Source organism: Sebastes umbrosus, chromosome 1 (assembly GCF_015220745.1).
Source record: "Sebastes umbrosus isolate fSebUmb1 chromosome 1, fSebUmb1.pri, whole genome shotgun sequence".
NCBI lineage: Eukaryota > Metazoa > Chordata > Actinopteri > Perciformes > Sebastidae > Sebastes > Sebastes umbrosus.
The window spans coordinates 30,002,821-30,027,213 of NC_051269.1; the positions used below are offsets into that span (position 1 = coordinate 30,002,821).

General features: G+C 37.8%; 1 protein-coding gene across 1 annotated transcript in view; it reads right to left on the bottom strand.

Annotated features, from left to right (window-relative positions):
• mapkapk2a (MAPK activated protein kinase 2a) overlaps positions 1-20,410 on the bottom strand; it is a 36,323-nt gene extending 15,913 nt beyond the window's left edge. The window contains exons 1-2 of the mRNA XM_037773971.1: positions 19,615-20,410; positions 332-471 (exon numbers count right to left, since the gene is read on the bottom strand). Coding sequence (XP_037629899.1) covers positions 332-471; positions 19,615-19,848 — 374 coding nt within the window. The 5' untranslated portion in view covers positions 19,849-20,410. The remainder of the gene's footprint in view (positions 1-331; positions 472-19,614) is intronic.
• Positions 20,411-24,393: the final 3,983 nt, after the last annotated feature.

Genomic DNA, 24,393 nt, shown 5'->3' on the forward strand with positions numbered 1-24,393 from the left:
ATTTCACTTTAAGCATCTCCATCAAATCCTCACCTTTGCATATTGAGCAGCATGCTGTCAAAAGACCCACCAAGGATGGACCACTAAAGCCATGTGTGTGCCTGCAGTGTGCTGTTGATATCTTGCTGGGGTGGCTGCCGTCTGCATATGTTACGTTCCACAATTAAATCTATTTGTCAGAAGGATTATCTGCGACTGTGACCAACCAAAACACATCTGCTGAAAATGCACTCAAAAGAGTTTTGACAGGAGGATGAGGAGCTGCATTCACTTATTCACCACTACGGATAGGTATTTTAGTGTATGTGTGTCACTGAGACTGTGCACTCACCACTCCATGACAATAAGCAGACACTTCCTGCCCTGATAGAGGTTCTCAAACACATCAATGATGCGCACAATATTTGCACAAGGTGACGCCCTCCAGTGGAGCTCCACTTCTCTACGGGCCTTGGCACAATCCTGCAGCATCTGGACAGAAGGACAGAGACAAGGAAGGTGAGGCTGATTAACATCAAATATAAACATAACAGTTAAATTACAAAGTATACTTCAAGTAAGGATGTCACGGGAACCGATACTTCAGTACCAAGTCGATGCCAAAATTCTAGAAAAACGTGACGGTACTCGTTTTCCACAGTACCGAGGGTACCGTACGATGCCTGCAGGGTCTGAAATTAACACCCGCCAAGCGCCAAATGGGGCTGCTTCTGTCCTCTGCTCTCTATCTGAGTTTGACGCACGCACGCACGCACGCACGCACGCACGCACGCACGCACGCACGCACGCACGCACGCACGCACGCACTTGTTCGAGAAGAGGATTCACTCGTGGGGGAAAAACTGAACTGAACTTAACAAACTGAAATTCTATCTTTTGTTGCTTATTGCTAAATCTCTGAAAAGAAGTGGGGTTTTTTTATTATTGAACTCTGGACTCTTTATTTTCGGGGAATGTTACTGGGACTTGCATTTGATTATCTTACACTTAACTCCCCAGATCCACTTTGTTTGAGCCAATTGTACTTGTGACTTGCAAAACAATGACTCGGTCCCACCTCTGGTAGCCTATACCCAGTGAAATGTCAAAACCATGTCAGTGAATTTAAACTACTGCTTGCAATTTGAGGATAAACACATGTACACATTACATGGGATTTATTTTATTTATATTTATTTTTTACCGTGGTACTAGATTTCTGGTATCGTGACATCCCTAACTACAAGTCATCACTACTGTTTAATTACCCATTTTATTCACATAAAAAGTACTGAACTGAGAAAGAATTGGACCCCAAATAATAATCTGTTTCATGTTGGCATTAATGAGGAGTGACATAAATGTTGTATTGTACTAGGTAACATGAAACCAATTGCAAATGCCACAACTACTTCACATCAATAGTAAGCATAAAAGACAGAAGCGCAGTGCTGCCATCAGCTGGCAGAAAGTTGAAAAGATGGTGTAGAGATTTTCCAATCGAGTCTTGTGTGAATGTAGCACCCTCTTTGTGTGTCCAGAGGTCAATGCACCATTCAACAAAAGATTTTGTGTCATAATATATATTTTTTATCTATTCATTGCTGCTACTTTACTAATCCACAACAGTAAAATGTTACTACAAAACCCGAGGGTCAGTTGCAGAGAAAGGGTTAAAAAGTTCAGCATGCTGCTCAAGCACACTCTGGCCTTATGGTACCTGGCATGACTCAGGCCTTATGGCCAGGTGTAATTAAATTCAGTATTACACTGCTCGCAATATTGTCTGGGTATAGTGTTTTTTTTCCCCTGGAACACAACGTTATTATGTTCATCACCATGGTGTAGAGCAAGTAAATAACGAAAGGCTTGGTCATTTGAGGACATTCATTTACGCAGTTGTCGTTTCTGTTAAATATGATTTCAACAAAAACAAAAGTTAATTTCTTTATTCTAAGTAAGAGGTATGATAATTGAATATACATTTTATTTGAATATTTTTCTTGCCATAAGCATTATTTGTTGTCCTTTGTGAGTTTTTTTTGTTTTGTTTTGTTTTGTTTTGTTTTGTTTTGTTTTGTTAGTGAAGCACTTTGAGCTTCACTTTTTGTTAGAACGCTGCCTTCAAATGGTTGCCTTTTATTTCACAAATCACATAACAACAAGCCTTCACTTCTAGAAATATGACAGCCAAGGCAACCTTTTTGAAAATGTATAGCAAAACTAGGACACACAATAATGCTAATGCAAGTAATGCTGCTATGCTAATGCTACACTAGAATCAAGTGGATTTTGGGCCCGATTCCCCTCTCCCGACAAAGGTCAGCAAAGCCCTGATTTTTTTAATGGTTCTAAAGATTATCTTGCCAGATATTCCTGTGGTGTGAGGTATGTTAAGAGTGTTTTTACATCCCGATCTGCTCGGAAGTCCATCCTGGCCGCACCAATTTCAAATTGCAAATATTAAACATGTTCGATATTTACGGCTGATGACGCAGTCGCGTGGGAGAGAACGATAGCCAATTGAGAACCAAGCTGACTGAAGAACGAAGGGCAACAGCAGCATCAAATGCAAACGCGGAGCATCTTGTTGTTGATTTGTGGCAACAACACACAAGTGTTTATTTAATGTGTCTCCATGACTTCATCCATATTTGTTCTTTTTTCTACCTCAATTTTCAGTACAAAGTAGTGCAAAAACTTAACATACCTAATTCTTCCTGCCCGTCGTCCGCCATGTATATATACACTAAAATCACGTTTGATCGCGAGAGATTTTGCGAGATTTGCAGTTTTGAGAGTCGGGACTCTTGTTGTTCATGAATCAAATCTGTTAGTGTGTGTGTGTGTGTGTGCTGTTTAACGTGTGGGGTCTCCCACATTTTCAACATCTGTTAAGATTTGAAAAACCTTTTAGTGTGGGCCAGCCTTAAGAGAAAGCTGTCAGTGAGTTACTAAGTATGAATTTTTAACATTGGGTACCCCTGTTTAGTAAACAGAAGGACTTACTCTGGACAGGGTCATATATTATGACCTTGCCAGTTGTAAATAACAACAAATTCCACCGAGATTGTCACAAGAAACTAGTTGTCTCCTTTACAGTAGTAAAAAGAGTCGCTGCTGGTTCAAATATAGGCCTGAACTTCTGAACTATGTGCTCCAACTTGTCTCAAAGAGTAAATATAAGATAATCATCTTTAAGTTCATCAACCAGGAGACAGTATTGATTACACAGCTACACCTTCAAAACAGACTGTGATGAAAATTTGTTTGAATTTATAAACAAAAAAACACCACACTTTAATTTTCCTTTGCTAAAGAAGATATCAAAACACAAATAAGTCAATAATATAGGTATGAAGAAATTGACTCATAGCAGATTTTAACAACTTTTCAGTAAAGCCGCTCAAAGTATAGGTTGTGACTGAAGTAGTAACAATTTAATGTTAAATAAACGCTACTGTTTGTTTATAGATTTCATTATACAATATACAATACTGAAAGTAAAACCCTTAAAATATCCTTGTCAGTCAATGGAAGGAATTCAGCCTTGTAGCTTTGACAATGAGCCATCGTCTGTCTATCTTGTGCTGTATTACATTCCATCTCTGCCCACAGTCACAACACAACAGTTGGCTTCGTTCCAGCGGGCAAAGAGTGCTGGGAGAGCCAGAGTATCCAGTCTGCTCTCTGGAAAACTGTCACTTTACATGCACATAAGAAACCAGGTTACTTAGAAAACAACAGGCAAACAATGCATTTGCATACACTGTGGTAAAACTGATTACTGGAAAGTTGTAAATCAGTAACATCAATAACATGTTCCTCTACCTCCTTATTTTTGGAAGCATTACTTCCTTAATATAACTATTAGTGATAAAAGCCACTGCTCTCTGATTTTGTTTGTTTGGTGTGTGTCGGAGGGCTGAAGGCATAGTGAGAGGACCGAATAACAAAAAACTTGTGGGTTTTTCACAACTTGATATTTAAGAAATCAGGTGACTTCAGAAAGCCAACTGTAACCTGGTTATGTATTTAAATGCACTGTTCTGGCCTGACTCGTCCACCCGGCTCCATTATGTCCTTTCTCAATCTAATAAAAAATCTCAACTCAGTTCAACCATAACAAACTTCAATCTACCAAAACTACCTAAACTCAAACCGATCACAAAGTCAAACCATGCTATAAAAGCCTCTGTTCTCATTTGTGTGTCCATGCGTCCGTTTCAATACAAAACAAGCCAATAAGGCTGTTATGTTTCTAAATGGGTTTAAATTAAACTAGAACATAAATTATTGAAAAAGGTTGTGCCTGTTAAAATCTGCACAACAGGTGTCTTATAGCTTCAGACATTTCAGCAGACAATTGTATGCCCTCAATGAAGCCAGCAGGATCAACAGTAAAATTCTAAACACACATTTTAGACAATTTTGATACTTTTGCCATAAACTTTATCTCCACTGCATTAATATTAGATGGTGAGGGTTTTTTTCTGTTGTTTTGACCCAATTCCAAAGTTTCCTTACAATTATTCCTTTACAAGTGAACCAGATCTCTCAATATTCTTGATTTCCTTTAATAATGTAGAGAGCATATTTAAATCTGGCATTGTTTTTTTAGTTCAAAGACCCTCGCCTCAATTTTCTAGCCTCAAACCGCAGCACGAGGCCTGTCTCACAGCAGCGTGGAGGTCAGGCACATGTCAATTCTAACCAAAACGGTCAAGTCATTGTTTCTGTGTCACTCTTGTATACCAGGTTTTACTTTCACTTGGACTACATTTATTTTAAAAATTCACATAAGGTTGCTCTGTGATTGGAGCTGACTTTCTTGATGTGCTGCAGTATGTTTAAGTTAATACGAGCTGACAGCTACTAAGTCCGCTGATGAACAGTAGTCTTTTTATTGAAAAAAATCCATCAAATTCATATGGTCCTTTTGATAATATCCAAGTCGGTTTGTGACAATTAACTTTTAGTTTAGTTTTGAGTTTGCAACACTGAAAAGTGAAAATGATACTGTTCCCACCCTCTGCATGTGACTTTGTTCATATGATATGAAGTAAACAAACTAAGAAAAACAATAAGACAGGTAATTACCAAAAAAGGAAAGTACTCAAGAAAGATAAGGGTGAACAGACGAGAGATAACATGCAGTTTTTTACTTTTATAATTACAAAATAGATTACTTGTTCAGGTGAGAGGCGAGGTTGTGAGGGCTGAGTGACTGGCCAATAAAAAAATGTGTTTCTTTGTTACTGGGAAGAGTTGGTATGGCGTAGTGGTGTATTACTCTCTGCTTTATCTCAACAGTGAACACACAGCAGCAAAGTTCAACGACCTTTGGGACAGAGCAAACAAGGGTGGGTCGTACTTTCTGCGTCACAGCAGAGTGAAAAAACGCCCAGCCAATAACAGCATGCAGGATGTGCAGCCCGTCCAGGTGGTCAAATGACGCCACTGTGACCCTTGGCTTCAGATACCTAGGCACAAGTCCCCATATACAAAGTGGCCATATTTCAGGGATGTCTGTAGTTTAACGAGAGCAGCGCTGAGCCACAGCCAGCAGACAGGAAGTCTCGGCACCTTCCCGCAGGAGTCAATGACAACATTATTGCTTCCAAATTGTTGATAGCTAATAACCTATAGGTCTTTACACCAACTGCAATGCTGTCTACATCAATAACTAATAAATAATACTAAGCAATGTACAAATTTGTGTCACTTTGGATGATGCCTGGGGCAGTTTTGAGTTTCGATGCCCAACTGTCGAGAGGAACTAACAGATAGATATAGGCATGCACTGGAAACAAGAATCATGTGCGGAAACTAACATTGGCACATCTAAATATAGCAGACTTCCCTCCACAAACAAAAGACTTCACACATTCACAATTGTATACCCACACGAGGACACACACCCCCCAGAACACACCCCCGTCACCTTTCTGCTGGTGCTTGTGTGACTACATAGCCCCCCATCTGCTGTTGGCCCTTTGAGGGTAAACAGCGAAGCTTGTGGAGAAGGAGGGAGATGAGGGGGGGGGCAGATGGGCACACAATGCACTTCCACTAGCCAACACAAAAGCTCCCGAACCCCGGGGCAGGACAGTGGGAGGTGGGGTAAGCTGAAGGAGCACCCATCCTCCACCTGCCACTCGTGAGCTGAGGAAGAGTCCAGGGTTGATATGGTGAAACCAGAAAAATATATCACACAGAGAGAGACGGTGCAGTGAAATTCTGTGGAGGGGAGAGATTATTGAGGGGTGACAGGTTAAGCTTGGCTCAATCAGAAAAGCCTCTTAACCTGACAAAAAGGGTTAAACAACAATATACCAGAAGAGGTGTCTCTGTGTGTGTGTGTGTGTGTGTGTGTGTGTGTGTGTGTGTGTGTGTGACTTGTTCATTGTGCGCTCAGTGAAGCAGCAAACATGTTTGTGTATCCATAGGACATGATCTGATTAAAGACATCTGCTAGGCCTAACAGGGCCATCAGATATCTGTGTGTGTGTGTGTGTGTGTGTGTTAATCATGTATTAATAGTGTGTGTAATGCATAAAAACGTGCTACTGTGTAAACACACCATTAGAGTGGGCGTGATTGCATATAAAGACAATGCAAGGGGACAAAAATAGGCCTGAATTTAATCAAAAGTCGATATTTTTCAAGGTATTGTATCAAAGTCAGAAATTCCAGTATTGTGCCAACACTAACATGAAGACAATGCAAAGACACAAGTGGACAAAAATAGGCCTGACTTTACACAGGGCAGCACAAGGTAGGGGAAGACGCAATCGCACAAATTGAAAATATTTAAATTTTATTGAAAAATGTGTGATGTATAAAAGGTTATAGGACTCCACTTTGAGAGACTGCAGGAAAATAAAGTAATTGAGTTCCTGATAACTCCTGAGATCAATCAGTCTTAGCTGACACATAATCATACTCTCCACACACAGTTGGTGCTAGAGCTGCTACAATTAATAAATTGTCAAGTATTAAATTAATCACCAAATATTTTAATAAACGATTAATCCGTTTGAGTAATTTTTTAAGAAAAAAAAAATTTCTCTGATTCCAGCTTCTTAAATTATTTTCTAATAATTAACTAAATATATTTCCTGGTTTCTTTACTCCTCTATGACAGTAAACTGAATATCTTTGAGTTGTGGACAAAACAAGACATTTGAGGACGTCATCTTGGGCTTTGGGAAACACTGATCGACATTTCCCACCATTTTATAAACCAAACAACTAATCGATTAATCAAGAAAATAATCAACAGATTAATCGACAATGAAAATAATTGTTAGTTGCAAACTAGTTGGTGCACACATTCCCATTTCCTAGAATTCCAGCCGGTGGTTTGGGGAGACTAAACATGGGAGTGAGAAAACACTCCAGCTGTCAATCGTGCCTCTATCACAAGGTGAAAACGTGTTTGAACACACCTTTGAAAGACAAAATCTTCCTATTCAAAAAGGACTGCTCCATGTTTTGAAGATATCACCTGTCAAAATAATGCTCTACCAGTTCTGTGAGTCATGATGGCATCATAGCCCTCAAGACAGATTGCTAGCTTGCAGGTGAGTAGCTTTAGCCAACAGGTGTCTCAGTACACAACACACATTCTTAAAAAATGACGAGGGGGAGGAAGTGAGAGAGTGTGACATCTGTACGACACACAGAAACAGCTGTCTCACTTCCTGATACAGGCTGGAAGATCTGCATGGAAACAAAGAAGGAGATAGAGTCTTTTAAGAGGAACAGCAGGGTTGTGAGGGACAAAGACAGATAATGAACAGATCAGTGTGAATAAATAACTTAACTAGAGACTAAAGGAATTTGGCATTATTTTCAACAGCCTCTACCTCTATCCGTCCCTTTGAGCTGGCTTCACTAACTCCTCCCTTTTGACACCTTATGATTCATGATGTGAATCCCCCACCATTGTGCCTGATGCAACAGAGTATACTTTTGGTTTCACTTCATAGATACACATTGACTGGTGCATTATCAGCCGATTTAAAATGACAGAGGATTCACACTGAGAGCTGGTGATTTGGCCCTTTGATAAGTTGTGCGTGTGTACATAAGAGTATGTTTTCAGACTACATAAAATTAGGGAAGCGCAATACAGACCAGTTGCCAGGCAACCAGTGAAGACTTCAGGAAGTTACTAGTCCCGGCAAAGAAATAGTCTGGCACATAACCCCCCATAAAAATAAAACCGAACTTCAGTTTTTGTACTGGCATAAAATTGTTAATTAGTGAGTTTGTGAAAAAGTTTGCCTTTTTCACAAACTACCTGTTTCCTCCTGTCTTTATGCTGAGCTAACCAGCAGCTGGCTCAACTAGACATTTACCATACAGATATGAAAGGGATATCCATCTCCTCATCCAACTCTCACCAAGAAAGCAATTTTATTATTGTAAAAACTTTGCCCATTGTCTTTTCCACCATGAACCTAGAATCTAAAGACACCCCTATTGAAACAAACAGCCAAAATAAAAAATAAATATATAAATAAATGACTCAAATAAATTAATAAATGTCATTAAATGTAGCAAAATTAATATTAAAAATAAATGTAGCCATTAATTAATTGTTGAAATGTGACATAAATTGATATTTCTGTTTTAATTTGCTTCTTTATTTATTTATCTGTTTTAATTCCCTTATTTCTTTACTCTTGTTTAATTTTCTCTTTTATTTATTTATGTATTTATTATTTTTATTTTTAAACTTATTTATTAATTTCTGCATTTATTTTTAAATAACTAAATACATAAATATACATTAAAAAAAATGCTAAAGTAAATAAATAAAAGCATAAATACATAAATAAATAAAAGGGAATATTAATCAGGAGCATAAATAAATAAGGGAATTAATACAAAGATAAATAAATAAAGAAGCAAATTAAAACAGAAATCAATTTATGTCACATTTGATCAATTAACTAATGATTACATATTTTTAACATTATTTCTGCTACATTTAATGACATATTTATTCATTTATTTATTGAGTCCTTTATTCATTTATCTATTTATTTTGGTAGGTTCATCCTCCACAACAGAGTATTTGTGTAGCACGTTGAATGAATGAACTCTGGAATATAGCAAAAATTTCACTTCCCTTTACCGTTAACACCATTCAGCACTATTCAACTACTTCCTTATTAGGAACTGATCATAAGACCCAAGCAGGACAAATATACACACACACATACAAGAACAGTTGGTGGAGAATGAGTTCAACAACAATAAAATGATGAAAAGAAAGTTACATCTCTTGAGAGCCCATTAAGGAAGTATCCACAACCATTCATAAATAAGTGCTGTTTCACTATGACACAGTGCTGCATCAGCTTGGAAACTACTCGGTATCACAGATACGGTTGGTTACCGAGTTCTGGGTCCATCTATCACAACTATAATACCACATCCTTCCAAATACACTTCCCCCAACAGAAAGGGAGGCAGAGAAACAGAGAAAGACAAGGTCAATGTGTGGGGGTTGGTGGATACTGCACACAATCACAGACGGTATAAATTGCAATCCAGTAAATCATATTATGTCAAAGGAGCTTACAACACCAAGATAAATGTTTACCAAAGGAGCTTTTACTTCGGCTAATCTGTTTGTTTGTGACAAATGGCAAACAAATATTTTCACAATAATCTGATGGGAGAAATAAGATCTTATGACATTAAGTGATCGGTCATAGTTTTGCCATAACAATGTCAAACAATATAGACTTTAACACCCCCAGGCTGCAATACAGATCCAGTTATAACCAGTCCAGTATGTTACTAGCCAAAAGCATTTCACTGGACAAGGGAAAACAAATACAGAGAAGAACAAAGTTTACATTTATAAAAAGTCAATAAACAGGCTAGATTGTCTCTGCCCCTTAGTATGGCTGTAACTACTGGCCAAATAAATAAATAGTCCACTCTCCCTGAAGATACAGTACACATTCCTCTATAAGCACACACAGACACAGGGTTGTGTAACACCTAACCAATCAATTTGGCTCTCCTGTAGTCCAAACATTCACAAATGGCAATCAGAGTGAGAGTCTTAAAGGACTGTTACTCAGACATGATTTTATTACTTTACACTACATCGAAGTTGCAGTTACACTTGATCTATGTGTCAATTTGTAAAATCAAATTCTGTAGATTTGATTCTGAGTTTGATTTAAACAAAAACTTGGAGTTAAAAATATGAACTTAAAGACTCTTGCTCGGCACAGGATTGGATATAAGTGGCAAGGAACAATGCTAATCCATACTAACATAGAATCCAAAAAATAATGGTACATTTTCTCAGACCGCAGCTAATGATTATTTTAATTATTGAGTAATTAATTTATAATTTTTTCTATCAGAAAATAGCAAAAAATGGCAGTTACAATTTCCGGTAGCAGACCACAGTAAAAATCCAAAGATTTTCAGTTTAACATAGTACATGACAAAGAAAAGTATTAAATCATAATTTTGCAACCCATCTCCACAATGTCATGGAAAATAAGTGTGGAAATACCTTTTTTATGCTTTGAGATACTGAAGCATTAAAGTATTTTGCTTCAGAGTAGGATAATGCTGAGTTACTGGCCAAGTGCAACAGCGTTTTGTGTTCATTATGGAACACTGTCCGCACAAATGTAGTTCCATGCAACTACCCGTACAAACGTGAACTGCTCAAACTAAGACATTTAATATTGTCATACATACATTAACAACTTAAGGTTACATTGTATTTAGGATCAAATCTACCCTTGTATAGTCTAGAAAATGGTAGACGTGTTCATTTGACGTGTTGTATATTTACAGGGACTGTTGCAAAAACCAAGCAGCTCATTAACATAACATAAACATCAGATTTAAAAACGAGAAGATGCTTACAAAAAAGAAAAGAAAAGGGTCAGTATCTTTTGGTCATTCGATTTTCCTTTCACAAAAGGATATTAAAATACAAAAAATGAGTGGTTATTTGATTTTCATTTTAAGATTACAAAAATTAAAATTGAAATAAAAGGCGTTTTTCTTTATCAGGGTCAAAAAGGGATCAACTAAACTTAAAAGGGACTGTGTGTAACTTCTTACACGTATAAATCATTGCGGGTTGGTGTCCCATGTGCGCTCGCGCGCGGCTACGCTATTCAGAAAAGACTCCAACGCAAACTACACAGAAGCACCAAAACCGCAAAGTTATATCTAGTGAAGCCCGTCTTGTTTGGTAGGTCCTGACCACTGCAGACCGGTAACATCCCACAAGAGCTGCAGTTTTGGAGATGCTCTGACCCAGTCGTCTAGCCATCACAATTTGGCCCCTGTCAAAGTCGCTAACACCCTTATGCTTGCCCATTTTTTCTGCTTCCAACACATCAACTTCAAGGACAAAATGTTCACTTGCTGCCTAATATATCCCACCCACTGCCAGGTACCATTACAACGAGATAGTCAATGTTATTCACTTCACCTGTCAATGTTATTCACTTCACCTGTCAGTGGTCATAAGTTGCTGATCAGTGTATTACATATTCTTTTTATTCTTAATACTGTGAACCTTTGCACATCCCCTCCGCTTGCTACAGTCAGAGAGAGGGAAGTTCGTCCCTAAGATTGCCGCTGTATTTATACCCTACACCTTAAAGAAGGGTGCTTCATTCAGCTATGATTGTGATTACAAATGGAGTCACGGTTTGAGAAAGGCCCGTTGTTCCGAATGACCTCAATAGTTGAACGTAAGGACAGCGTTCGTAACATATAAACTGCCACTGTTATTGCCAATATTGTCAAGTCAATTTTCATCCCATGGAAAGCTAAAAACATCACCCCCCCCACCAACCAACAGCTTTTATCTCTGGCTGCACAACACACGGAAATTAGTTAAGGGCATTATGTAATAAAATACCAAGTAAGAACATTTTCTCATCGTCAACATTTCTTGTGAGAGTAATTACTAGAATAGCGGAGATGACCAGTGAAAAAATATGTCACATTGCTGAGGCAAAAACGAATTTTCCGGGACAAGGGAAAAAAAATTGTGATGATAAATGAACTCAGTATGCTGAAAGCTGGGACTTTTTACTCTTGCTCAAGCAGTAAATCAGTGGTATAATGGAATCATGAGCTAGTACTCTTCCAGCAATGAATAAAAGACATCTTAGAGATGCCACTCTCATGAGGGTACAGTTAGACAGAAGGGGTAGAGAAATAACTCAAAGAAGGCCACCAGATAACCTCTTCCTTCCTCTCTCCCTCCCTCCTTTTCCTTCCTTTCTCTCACCATCTCATGACTGAAGCATGGGCCTGGCTCTTCCTCTCTGTGTTAACCTTTAATCAGACATGCTGACAGTGCCAATGCTACATTCAGAAGGATTTATGTTGTGTGGATGGTGGGTGAAACTAGAAAGACACGTTTATTTCAGCACACAAATTAAACAAAGTCTTCTGTTCAAGAGTAAGTCAAGAGGAAATTTAAAAAAGCAGGCCAATGTTTCCAGTTCCTCTTTTCTTAGCCAAGTCTTGACAGGTGTGTTTACTTCACCACACGACTTCCACATCTTCCCAAATTTCAGGAAGAGCAACTTCAACGTTTTTATACGCTTTGGCCACAAAATGTGGCCAAAACATTTAGTCATCCTGTCTGTGATTACATCACCTTAACGACACACATTTCACTGAGTTCCTTTCCAGACGAGGCAGAACTAGGCTTAAAGACCAGAATTTGTTTTTCAAAACCTTTTCTTGGTCATCACTTCAATATGTACTAGTTTGTAAGTCAACATTACTGCAACCTTTTGGTCCGTTGAATGTCTTTAGCCCTCTGAGACCCGCAATAGACCCATTTTTTTCTTTTTTTTAGGGGGGTACAGGGGTCTTTAAGGGTAGAAAGCAGGTCAACAGTAGATGTCACATAGAAGTGATGTACATCATTTGAAAGCTGGGAACCTGAAGATTAATTTGATATGCAGCTCAGCACTGTGTGTCAAGTTGTTCTAGTCATAAACATGAAATACAAATTAATTAATTAATTACTCAAAATACATTGTGAAAGTAAGGGCTAAGAACATTATGATATCAGTATATGATGGCCATTCCCATGCTCACTTATGTCTCATAAGTTGTTGCAGCAATTTTTGGGTCGAAACCAAACTTTTTTTTAACCTCTCGAGAATTGATATGAGGACTACCATCATCACACATGAATACAACTGGGCTCATTGGATCTATAACAGTCTCAGCTTTCCAGTTATACCCAATTAATGCAATTCCAAGACTGTTTACGGACCCCAGTATGCAGAAATATTCAAATACACTATTTTACAATAGGTGAAAATAACACATTTATACTGCATGCATAAAACTCCATGGTTTTTGCCCCAAATCGCATGTGATTATAATAAAGTGGGCATGTCTGTAAAGGGGAGACTCGTGGGTACCTATAGAACCCATTTTCATTCACATATCTTGAGGTCAGAGGTCAAGGGACACCTGTGAAAATGGCCATACCAGTTTTTCCTTGCCAAAACTTAGCATAACTTTGGAGCGTTACTGAGCCTCCCAACAAGTTAACATGACATGGTTGGTAGTGGGAATTCATGGTAGTGGATTCCTTAGTTCTTCTATTTTCATATGATATCAGTAGCTTCACTCTAGCTCTAAAACTGAACCTGCTACAGCCTCTGAAAGACAGTAAAGTCGGTCGAGATTGCAGGTCTCAGTGGGTTAAATGTACAGTAAACTGGTTATTTTCAGCTTTTTTGCAGTGACCAGATAGCTTCTATATCATGTAAACAAGAAAACTTTCATAAATTCAGGTGAGGGAGGGATTAAGATATATTTGATTAATTAAATCCAAATTAATTAAATTCAAAGTCCAACTAAACTGAAACATACAGTACAAGACAAGCGATGAGTTTATAAAGCTTAACAGTAGAACTGTTCCTACAAATCAGACACATCTGGAGTAAAGAACACTGTGTGCTCTCACTCACTACAGAGTAGAGGTCTACAGGACATGAAAAGGAAACCTGAATCCCAGCAGTCATTATACTTAAAGATAGAAAAATAGTCCTTATTGTAGTTGGGAACAATGATAGTATACAGGTCAGGTCATCACATTGCTGCAAACCTTGCTGAAATCACTGTGGATTTTGAGACGTTTACCTTTAGCAAGTTATTTTTTCTTTACTTAACCGATACTTTTGCAGGGTAACGCCAGGCATGAGCTATGCTTTACGAAAGAGAGAAATCACGAGAGAGACAGATAATGTTATAATACATAATAAGAAATAAACCTGCCCCAAGCCCAAAACTGTACATAACTAAATGGCACGAAATATTCTTCAACTTCCTCAAACCAACAATTGTTTTGCACTAAAAATGACAACCTCCTCATTTATTGCACTGCGTTGGCACAGCGGGAGGTCCAGACACCGAAGGTTGCACAAAAAAATGCAGCGTTGTCTGGCAAAGGATTTGACCACACACACTGCTCAACTTTTGCCGCAAAACAATGCAACATTATCCAGTAACAGCGAGTTGCGTTCAAGTGCAGATTCAAGGTAAAATGCCTTATAATGCAAACTGCATTATTCTACTGTTTACCACAAAATTATTGCCAAAGATCCACATGATGTTCCAAAGTTGTAAAAAGTTGAACTTTGTGAAAGAACTTAATTTTCTTACCAGTATGCTGTAGCATCAAGGCCACACCAACACACCCCTTTGTGTGTGTGTTTTTTTAAACACAGTGCTATTTCTGGTCAGAATGTGGCCTTAACCTGATTGCTCTCAATAACCTGCTTTCTTGTATGCTTATAAATGTAGTCACTGTAAGACGATACCTACAGATGCCTCACACCCTTATAGAGTGACCGTGTGGCAGGACACAGATCAATCAACACAGAAGGGCACATTGCGTTGTCTCTCACAAAAGCAACAAAGTCAAAAGGTATTGATTCTCTGCGACAGGTTATATAATGCATTAAAATATGCATTTTTCAAGACTTTAGGGTCTCCATTTCTCTGCCACAGCCTCTCTCCTTCAAACACATACACTCACAGTTACAAATTATTCGGCTGCACTGTTGGCACAAAACTTGGTTCAAGAGACAGGTAAAAGTTTTACAAGGTAAGGTCACCTTCGGCCAGTCTGGCGGATTCCTGGCTCTGGCATCTACTGCCTACCTAATGAATACAATAGAAGAGATGGGGCTGACTCAGCGGACGTCAGTGAAGGGAACAACAACAGCATAAGTTCATTCAGCGGAGGAATCAATCTATGTGGTTACAGTCCGTCTTACAACAGCATGTGACGATATCAGTGACGCTAGCACATTACATCCGAAGTGCAACAAGTTTTAAGAGCTACAAAAGTAACTGGAGAGGGTTCGAGGAAGTATATAGGAGCCTTTTACAATCATATAACTTAGTGGTCTTTGAATCAAGTGTGTGTGTGTATTTATACATATGCGGTTATCTGACAAATAGAGACTATTTCCAGCTCTGACATGAGAGAGAGAGCTCACAGATGGCATCTGTCCAGAAGCTCAAACGCTTTTTTTTTTCTTAAAAAATTACTCAAAGCAATTATCAAAATAGTTGACAATTAATATAATAGTTGACAAGGAATCAATTAATCAACCAGTACCACCTTATATTGTTATAAAAAAACTGAGCTGTATTTTAAAAATATAAAACAAGGGACCAAATACAGCCAGTTTGGCAACTGTTTCTCAGTTGTAACATATTTTCCAGATGTTTTGTGCAACAGGGGGTTAAACAAAGCTTGGCTAAGCAACATCTGTTTGAGGTGTAAACCCACTGGTGATTCAGTTGAGTACATGTATGTTTTAACTAAATTTTGGGATTTAATAATTCTAAATATTATAGTGTACTGTGATAATTTAGCCAAGATATTTTTACTATAAAATTGTTACATCACCCACATGCAGGAGTGTCACGATTCTCCAAATCTACGATTCGATTTGACTTTCAATTTTAAGGCCACATTCAATTTGATTTTCGATTTAAACATGCCATTGTTTGACTATGGAGTCTTGATTCATAAAGATCCACAGATCATTGGTTTTATGCCCTGACAACTGTCATTTGCACTTTCAAATTCTTCTTTAAAAAGAGAACTGAACTCCCTTTTTGTTAAGAAAGTGCTTCAAAAACAACAACAGTCTACAATATAAAAAGCAGCTTCTTTTCAATATCAGTATCTGTGTGATCCACCTCAGTACATAATCATTGGAGATCATCGAACCTGGTTTTGATTTTGATGATCGAGACTCGGAAGTTAATTTCAAACGATTTCCAATTTAGAATCGAAATCGTGACGCCCCTACCCAAATGTGCACACTCTCTATTGCTATATTCATTTCTCTCTCTTCACGTATTACTGTAGTCAGGTAGCATCAAACCCACGTCCAATCCAGGTTAAGAGGAGGGTCAAGCCTGCGACCCATTCAGATAGGCCCCAGACAAGGGTTTGATCATGTTATGTTGTCAGTCTGAACGCAACAACTATTTTGTAACTGTGCTTACAGTGATGGCTCATCGTAAATATAATTAGGAAACTGGTGGATGATTGGGAAAATGTTTTGACATGTTTTACTATTTGTTCTAATGTGGCCTTGAACATTGATGACGTTTGAGCCGGTCTGAATCAGAGGAGAAATTTTAGGTTTGTGGCTACCTGACTGCAAAGGACTTTAAGAGACATGTTTGGATGATTAATTGTTTGCCTGAGGATGACCATAAAGGTCAAAATGTTGAGTCATTCCATTTTACGCACTTACAATAACCTTCAATTCAGTGACATGTACCAAACTGTGGTTGGACTGCAATGACAAAAGCTCTCTTCAGGTGCAATATCACGACTATCTGAAATTATAACATGATGTCACACTTGATGTCAACATCTTCACCAACTGTAACTTTCCACAGGCTTAAGCTTTAATACTGTCTAATAGGGGTGGGGAAAAAAATCTATTCACCTAAGTATTGCAATTTTTTTTTTACGATTTTGAAATAGATTTTTTTAATGCCAGAATCGATATATTTGCTTCATTTGAGTCTATGTGGAGGTTGAAGGAAATTACTGCTTTTATTGTTGTAGTCTGAGTAACGTGACGTCATATCCGTTCCGTATCCGCAACAAGGAAGAAGAAAACGACGTAGGGTCCGCGTGGATACGACTTGAACCCTCACATTTTAAATCCAACGCGGTAAACACCAATTTTTGTGAAAGTATCGAATCGGGAGATAGGTGTATCGTCCCTACAGTCTAATAAAATTTGAAGAATAGCAAACGCCTTGTTAAAAGACACTTGACAAGGTACAACGATTTGATATAGAGTGTAACGTAACTTTCTATTTTTAATACTAATTATACATGGCTCACCAACATACAAACACATCACGACATGACATCAAACAGGTTTGAGCAAGAGTGTGTGTGTGTGTGTGTTTAATATACACACACAGTCGTGTGCAGAACGCTGTGACCCGATTATTTAGACTGAATTTCATTTTGAACCACCACACAGGATGTTCCCAGGCTGTGATTCACTTGGGGAAGATTTTGTGCAATACCTATTTTAACGAGCTTTACACTTTCTGTAATAATAAAGAAATAACTGAATGGGTAATAAATGGCTTCACTGGGTTGTGTTTCGGTCACCCATGTGTGGATAGCTGTTGTGGCGTTTGTTCTTTATCAATCATTGACCGATAACAAAAGTGATCTCTAGATGTAGTTCCTGACACTGCAGAGTCACTTTACAGCCTGTCCTAAGCTTTTTCTAATTTACAGGACACAGGGGAGTAACTAAATTAAAATCCAGAGAACACACAGAGGGCTGAAACTACCAACAAATATTTGCTTATCACAGTGTTATCTCATCACAATAAACGATAGGCAAAACAATTACAATTGAGCGGGTTCAGAAACAGTGTCAACATCACATGGCCTGTCCAGCAGCGTGCTCTGGACTCCACTACTCACAACACTCGACACGTGATGAGGGGCAGCACATCACAGCTGAGATGGTGGTGTACCTCTAATAAATTAGACCATTGTTCGCATATAAAATACTCCAGTATCTTTGTCTCAACTTGAAATATATGAGAAACCCATCTATCCTATATGAGGTGAATAAGTCACATATCACCTGCTAATACCTGATCAGCGAACATCTGTTTGATTTTTTTGGTTAAGTAATCCTGATGATGATAAAAACTAAAAAAGGTGAGTAAAACAATACTATCACAACTTTCACAACGCAATATATCATCACAAAGAAACTAGCTGCAAATTATTTTCTTCGTTAATATATTAGTCAGTCAGTCTATACAATGTCAGAAAAAAACAAAGGTGATGTCTTCAGGTTGCTTGTTTTGTGCGACCAACAACACAAAATGTAAAAAGGTATTCAATTTACTATCATAGAAGACTGGAAAAACTAGTAAATATTCACATTAAAGAAGCTAGAAACAGTGATTTTTTTAGATAGATAGATAGATAGATAGATAGATAGATAGATAGATAGATAGATAGACTTTTTGACATTTCATCTAGATAGATAGATAGATAGATAGATAGAGTTGGAATAGTTTGGATTAAACCCACAGTTGGACGATAGATAGATAGATAGATAGATAGATAGATAGATAGATAGATAGATAGACTTTTTGACATTTCATCTAGATAGATAGATAGATAGATAGATAGAGTTGGAATAGTTTGGATTAAACCCACAGTTGGACGATAGATAGATAGATAGATAGATAGATAGAGTGACTTTTTGACATTTTATCTAGATAGATAGATAGAGTTGGGATAGTTTGGATTAAACCCACAGTTGGACGATAGATAGATAGATAGATAGATAGATAGATAGAGTGACTTTTTGACATTTTATCTAGATAGATAGATAGATAGATAGATAGAGTTGGGATAGTTTGGATTAAACCCACGGTTAGATAGATAGATAGATAGATAGATAGATAGATAGATAGATAGATAGATAGATAGAGTTGGGATGGTTTGGATTAAACCCACAGTTAGATAGATAGATAGACAGATAGAGTGACTTTTTGACATTTTATCTAGATAGATAGAGTTGGGATAGTTTGGATTAAACCCACAGTTGGACGATAGATAGATAGATAGATAGATAGATAGATAGATAGAGTTGGGATAGTTTGGATTAAACCCACAGTTGGACGATAGATAGATAGATAGATAGATAGATAGAGTTGGGGTAGTTTGGATTAAACCCACAGTTGGACGATAGATAGATAGATAGATAGATAGATAGAGTTGGGATAGTTTGGATTAAACCCACGGTTAGATAGATAGATAGATAGATAGATAGAGTTGGGATAGTTTGGATTAAACCCACGGTTAGATAGATAGATAGATAGATAGATAGAGTTGGGATAGTTTGGATTAAACCCACAGTTGGGACACACAACTTCCACAGTAGCATTACTCTATTATAAAAACAAGGCGGCCTACCTATCTGTCTGTTTCTTCCAGGCTCCACAGTTCTACTCTAAGTTTAAGTTTAAGTTTCTCTCTCCCACATAATAACAACGTACCTTCAGCGCATACTTGTCTCCAGTCTTCTTCTGGAAGATCTCCAGCACCTTGCCATTGATGCCCAGACCCAGCACCTGGCTGGTCACCTTGTAGTCGTCCGTGATGGCGTTCTTCTTGATCTGTAAGGAGGGTCTGGTGGTCTGGTGGAAGGGGAGGAACTGGCCCTGGCCCGGGTTCTGCTGCTGACCCGCCGGGTTGGGAAACAGTGGCTGGTTCTGTGCGTTGGACAGCATGCTCTTGGTGTGGTTTTGTGGTGGCTGAGAGACGGAACAACCTCTCAACAAACACTCTTCTTCCTGGGTTAGCTGAGGTGTAGCAGCAGCAGAGGCCCCGAGACAACAACAACAAAACAAGCAGTTGCTGAGACGTTACAGGTTCAAACAAAGTCAGTTGGTTAGCCGTTAAAATGCTAAGTTAGCTTAGCGGTTAGCATGCTAGTTTGATTTCCTATTCTTGACCGTTGATTCCGAGGCTAACAAGCTCAGCTATCAGTTAGCTTATCCATCTCTCTCTCGCTCTCTCTGGTGGTTGATCCGCCAACCGTCCGACCGTCCGACCGTCCGCCGGTTTCCTCAAAGAACACTTCAGGAACTTTTATAAAACACCTCCATAAAACGTAAAAAGACCGCGAGTGAAGTTAAAAAACACTCAACGAAAGACAGACAACAAGAAGGGGGGGAAACTCCGCCAGCAGTAGCAGCACACTTCACTTTGAGACCGACAGACAGACAGACCATGAGACAGACAGACAGCCAGCCGGAGCAGGTTTTACTGCTGACGTCATGGCCGGGGTTTTTTTTCCGGTTCTTAAAGGAGAAGTAACGAGAGAGAGGAAGAGAGCGTTTATATAACAGACAGACGCTCCACTCTGAGGACTGAGGACTGTCACAGAGCTAGTTAAATATTATTAAAGTTATGGCTTGATTACCGCAATGCAGCCAACACAACACTTTTTCATTTTCTATATCTTGGTGATTCAATTTTACCACACTGTAAATCAGGAGATTAAAGTGGCAGTAGGCAAATCATCATCATATTGTAATTCAAATGGGTAACACTTCATTTTACAGGTCCGCAAATTTCATTGTAATTAGGTAATAATTAGCAAGTAACCTATTTGAAATTTCTTTGGAATTACTGCCAAATTACCCCAATATTTAGCTCAAAATGTATCAAAAAATACTTTATTCTAAACATTATTTAAAAAATGATATGCTAAAATAGCATATAATCGTTAAAATAGGGCAATTACTGCCAAATTGCCACAATATTTACCTCAAAATGTATCAAAAAAGACTTTACTCTAAACATTATCAAAAAAATTATATGTTAAAATAGCATATAATCTTTTAAATAGGGCCCTTATGGTACGTGTCCACAGGGGCGTTTTTTATCGCGAGGGGACGCGACGCTTCCCAACATTGGACGCTTGGTGGGGTGTCCCTAGAAACAAGGCACTCGGCTCCTGATTGGACGAACGCTTTCCCTCCGCTGGCTGCTGCTCCCAGCTTTCAAACCGGAACCAGTATGGAGGCTCGTTTGGAAACTTTCTTCTCTTATTTCATGAAAATAGTTCACTGAAATGTGTTTCTGAAAACATTTGAGGCGAGAAATAATCCATGCAGTTGCTGAATATGTCTTTAATTTGGATCGACAACGTTTATTTTAAAAGATCTTCGGGAGTTTCGAGAAACGGCGAGTCGCGTCGGACGCCCGTGATTTGCATAAAGTAGCCAGGACTTCAACTTTATGCAAATGAGGAGCGGGCTTCCTGCACGCCTAGTCTCTCGAATCGCGACGCCACGCTACCGGAATGCATTGCGCGGCTGCTTGCTTAGACAATGAATGGGGAGCGTGGAAAGCACGGAACCTGTGGACACGTACCGTTAGTCTTCTCAAGCCAAGATTAGTATAAGGACAATTAGGACAAGATATATATATAATAACAACAATAACAGTACAGTAAATATATCAAAAAAGACAAGTATATGTGTGTGTGTGTGTGTGTGTGTTGCGTGGAAGTGTATGGTTATTGTTTGTGAGGAGGATATTGATTTAAATATCTATAAAAACTTCTGGGTAATCGTGACCAAACAACATTGTGAGTGGGAAAAAATAAAAAACATAAAAACAGATACATGGACAACATGGGGAAAAGCAATTACAAGACAGCAATTAAATTACCCTTTAAGCGACATTTCTGCCCACGCACACACACATACACAGTTATAATTATAAATGATCTTCGAATTAACTTAAAACATTTGTTTTCTTTATTATTGTTATTATTGACTTATTTATTTATTTATTATTTATGTATTTATTTATTTATCTCACTTATTATTGTAAGTGTTGGTATTGTTATTGTTATTGTTATTGATGTTATTATCACGGCCTCATCATCATCATCATCATCATCATCATCATCATCGTCCTTTTTATTATTATTCATATTATTAATATATGTGTGTATGTATATATACTGGTTTATAGATATATTTTACTCTTTATTTTAAAAGAAAAAGAAAAGTAACCAACGCATTTTCGTTTTCTATATATCTTGTTGATTAAATTTACCACACTGTCAGTTAGTAGATTAAAGTGTCAGTATATGTTTTGTATCATTGGGCAAAAAATTTCATAATAACCTTTCATCAGCATATTGTAATTCAAGTGGGTAACACTTCATTTTACAGGTCCGCAAATTTATAATAATAATAATAATAATAATAATAATAATACATTTATTTATATAGCACTTCTCAAAACAGATGTTACAAAGTGCTTCACAAGACAATAAAAGCAGATAAATAAAGTAAAAGATATGGTAACTGCTAAAACAGAACATCACAGAACATATCAATAATAATAGAAGTGGTAAAATGGTAGGAATAGTTGATAAAACAAATATACAGAATATATACATAAATGTGTATAAATGTACACATGCGCCCAGAAACGGATGTATACATACATATATTTATACCCAGTCTTCTACTTATAGGAATGCTATCCTAAAAAAATGCGTTTTCAAAAGTTTTTTAAAAGTGGATACAGAGTTAGATGATTTCATCTCTATAGGAAGTGCCTTCCAGAGTTTGGGAGCCCTGACAGCAAAAATGTCATGGTAATTATGTGATAATTAGCAAGTAACCTATTTGAAATTTCTTTGAAATCACTGCCAAATTACCCCAATATTTACCTCAAAATCTATCAAAAAATACTTTATTATAAACATTATTTAAAAATGATATGCTAAAATAGCGTATAATCGTTAAAATGGGGCCCTTATAGGCTTGAGAAGCGGCTGTGCGCTGCTCTTCAAACTAATAAAAGACACTTCTGATCAGGCACAAATCTCACCATTGTGTGACTTATTGTCTACACAACTGTAACCTGGTATCTAATGTAATGATTTAGGGAGTTTTTAAAAGATATTTCAAAAGTTATTTGCTAATTATCATCTATTTATCAGCAGACATGGAAATATAGCATATCAATTAACTTTGTATTCTTTTCCTGGAAATGTATTAAATACATTACCATCTATGGGAAATAGCAGAATGTAATTATTAAATAATGTTTATGATAAAGTAATTTGCAATACATTTTGAGGTAATTATTAGGGTATTTTGACAGTAATTCGCATGAAATTTGCAGACCTGTAAAATGAAGTGTTACCTTCATTTTTTCTGAGAGATAATTAGACTTCTGCACCTCCTCATGACTCTGTTTTTAGGCTTTAAAAGATCTAGCACGTGATGGTAGACAATCACAGGTCATTTCAGAGAGAGAGAGCGTTCCTATTGGCTGTTCATTCAACGGTGGCAGCTGTCAATCACTTGCAAACTCTGATTAAACAATCAAACTAGGCAGCGCTGATCGAATATGAATCAATATTCTGTTACTGTCATTTCTATTTCTCACCTCAAATGTTTTCAGAAATATCTTGTAGTGTACTGTTTAGCTGTAAAATGAGAAAGGTTGCTCTGGCTGGTGGGCGGTGCTATTTCCTCAAGTGATCTCAACATGACTGCTTGGTCACAAACTTTCTCATTTTACAGCTAAACAGTACACTACAAGATGTTTCTGAAAACATTTGAGGCGAGAAATAGTCATCACAGTAACAGAATATATATTTATATTTGATCAGCGCTGCCTAGTTTTACCGTTTGATCGGAGTTTGTGAGTGATTGACAGCTGCTCAGAGACGGCAGGCTCCAGCTCGGCTCTGAATGTTTTTTTTTCTTCTCCGGTCTGTGAAATCTTGCAGATGCCATTAGGAGCACTGGAGGACACAGAGGAATATGTTTTTTTCATATTACCTGTCTCATGCACTACTGTCAGGATATAGTGACCATTTTATAAAAATATTTTTTTAATATTATATTTGCTCCATTTCTACCCACTGCAGCTTTAAGTTCCTTAAGGGGAATTCAATTTCCCACACGGGTCACCGTCAGTTAGCAGATTACCTCTGTTCTTCTGAAGAGACCCACTTGACGATGTTTTGATAGTAAAAGAGAGAAGGACAAAAATAGACCCGTAATCTTTGACTAAAGTCCTATAGGTTACCTCAAGGTCAGAGAGGTATGGTGTTTGCCAGCCTGCTTTTCCTCATTAAAACATAATTCACTCATTTATGCCTAAATCTGATTTGTTTTACACTTTTTCTTCAGTTATACGCTTTATTGCTGACAGCCCAGAAGATAAGACTCTCAATAGGTCAAGTGAAACACAAATATTGGCCTCAAAACATGGTAAAACACAATTGTTAA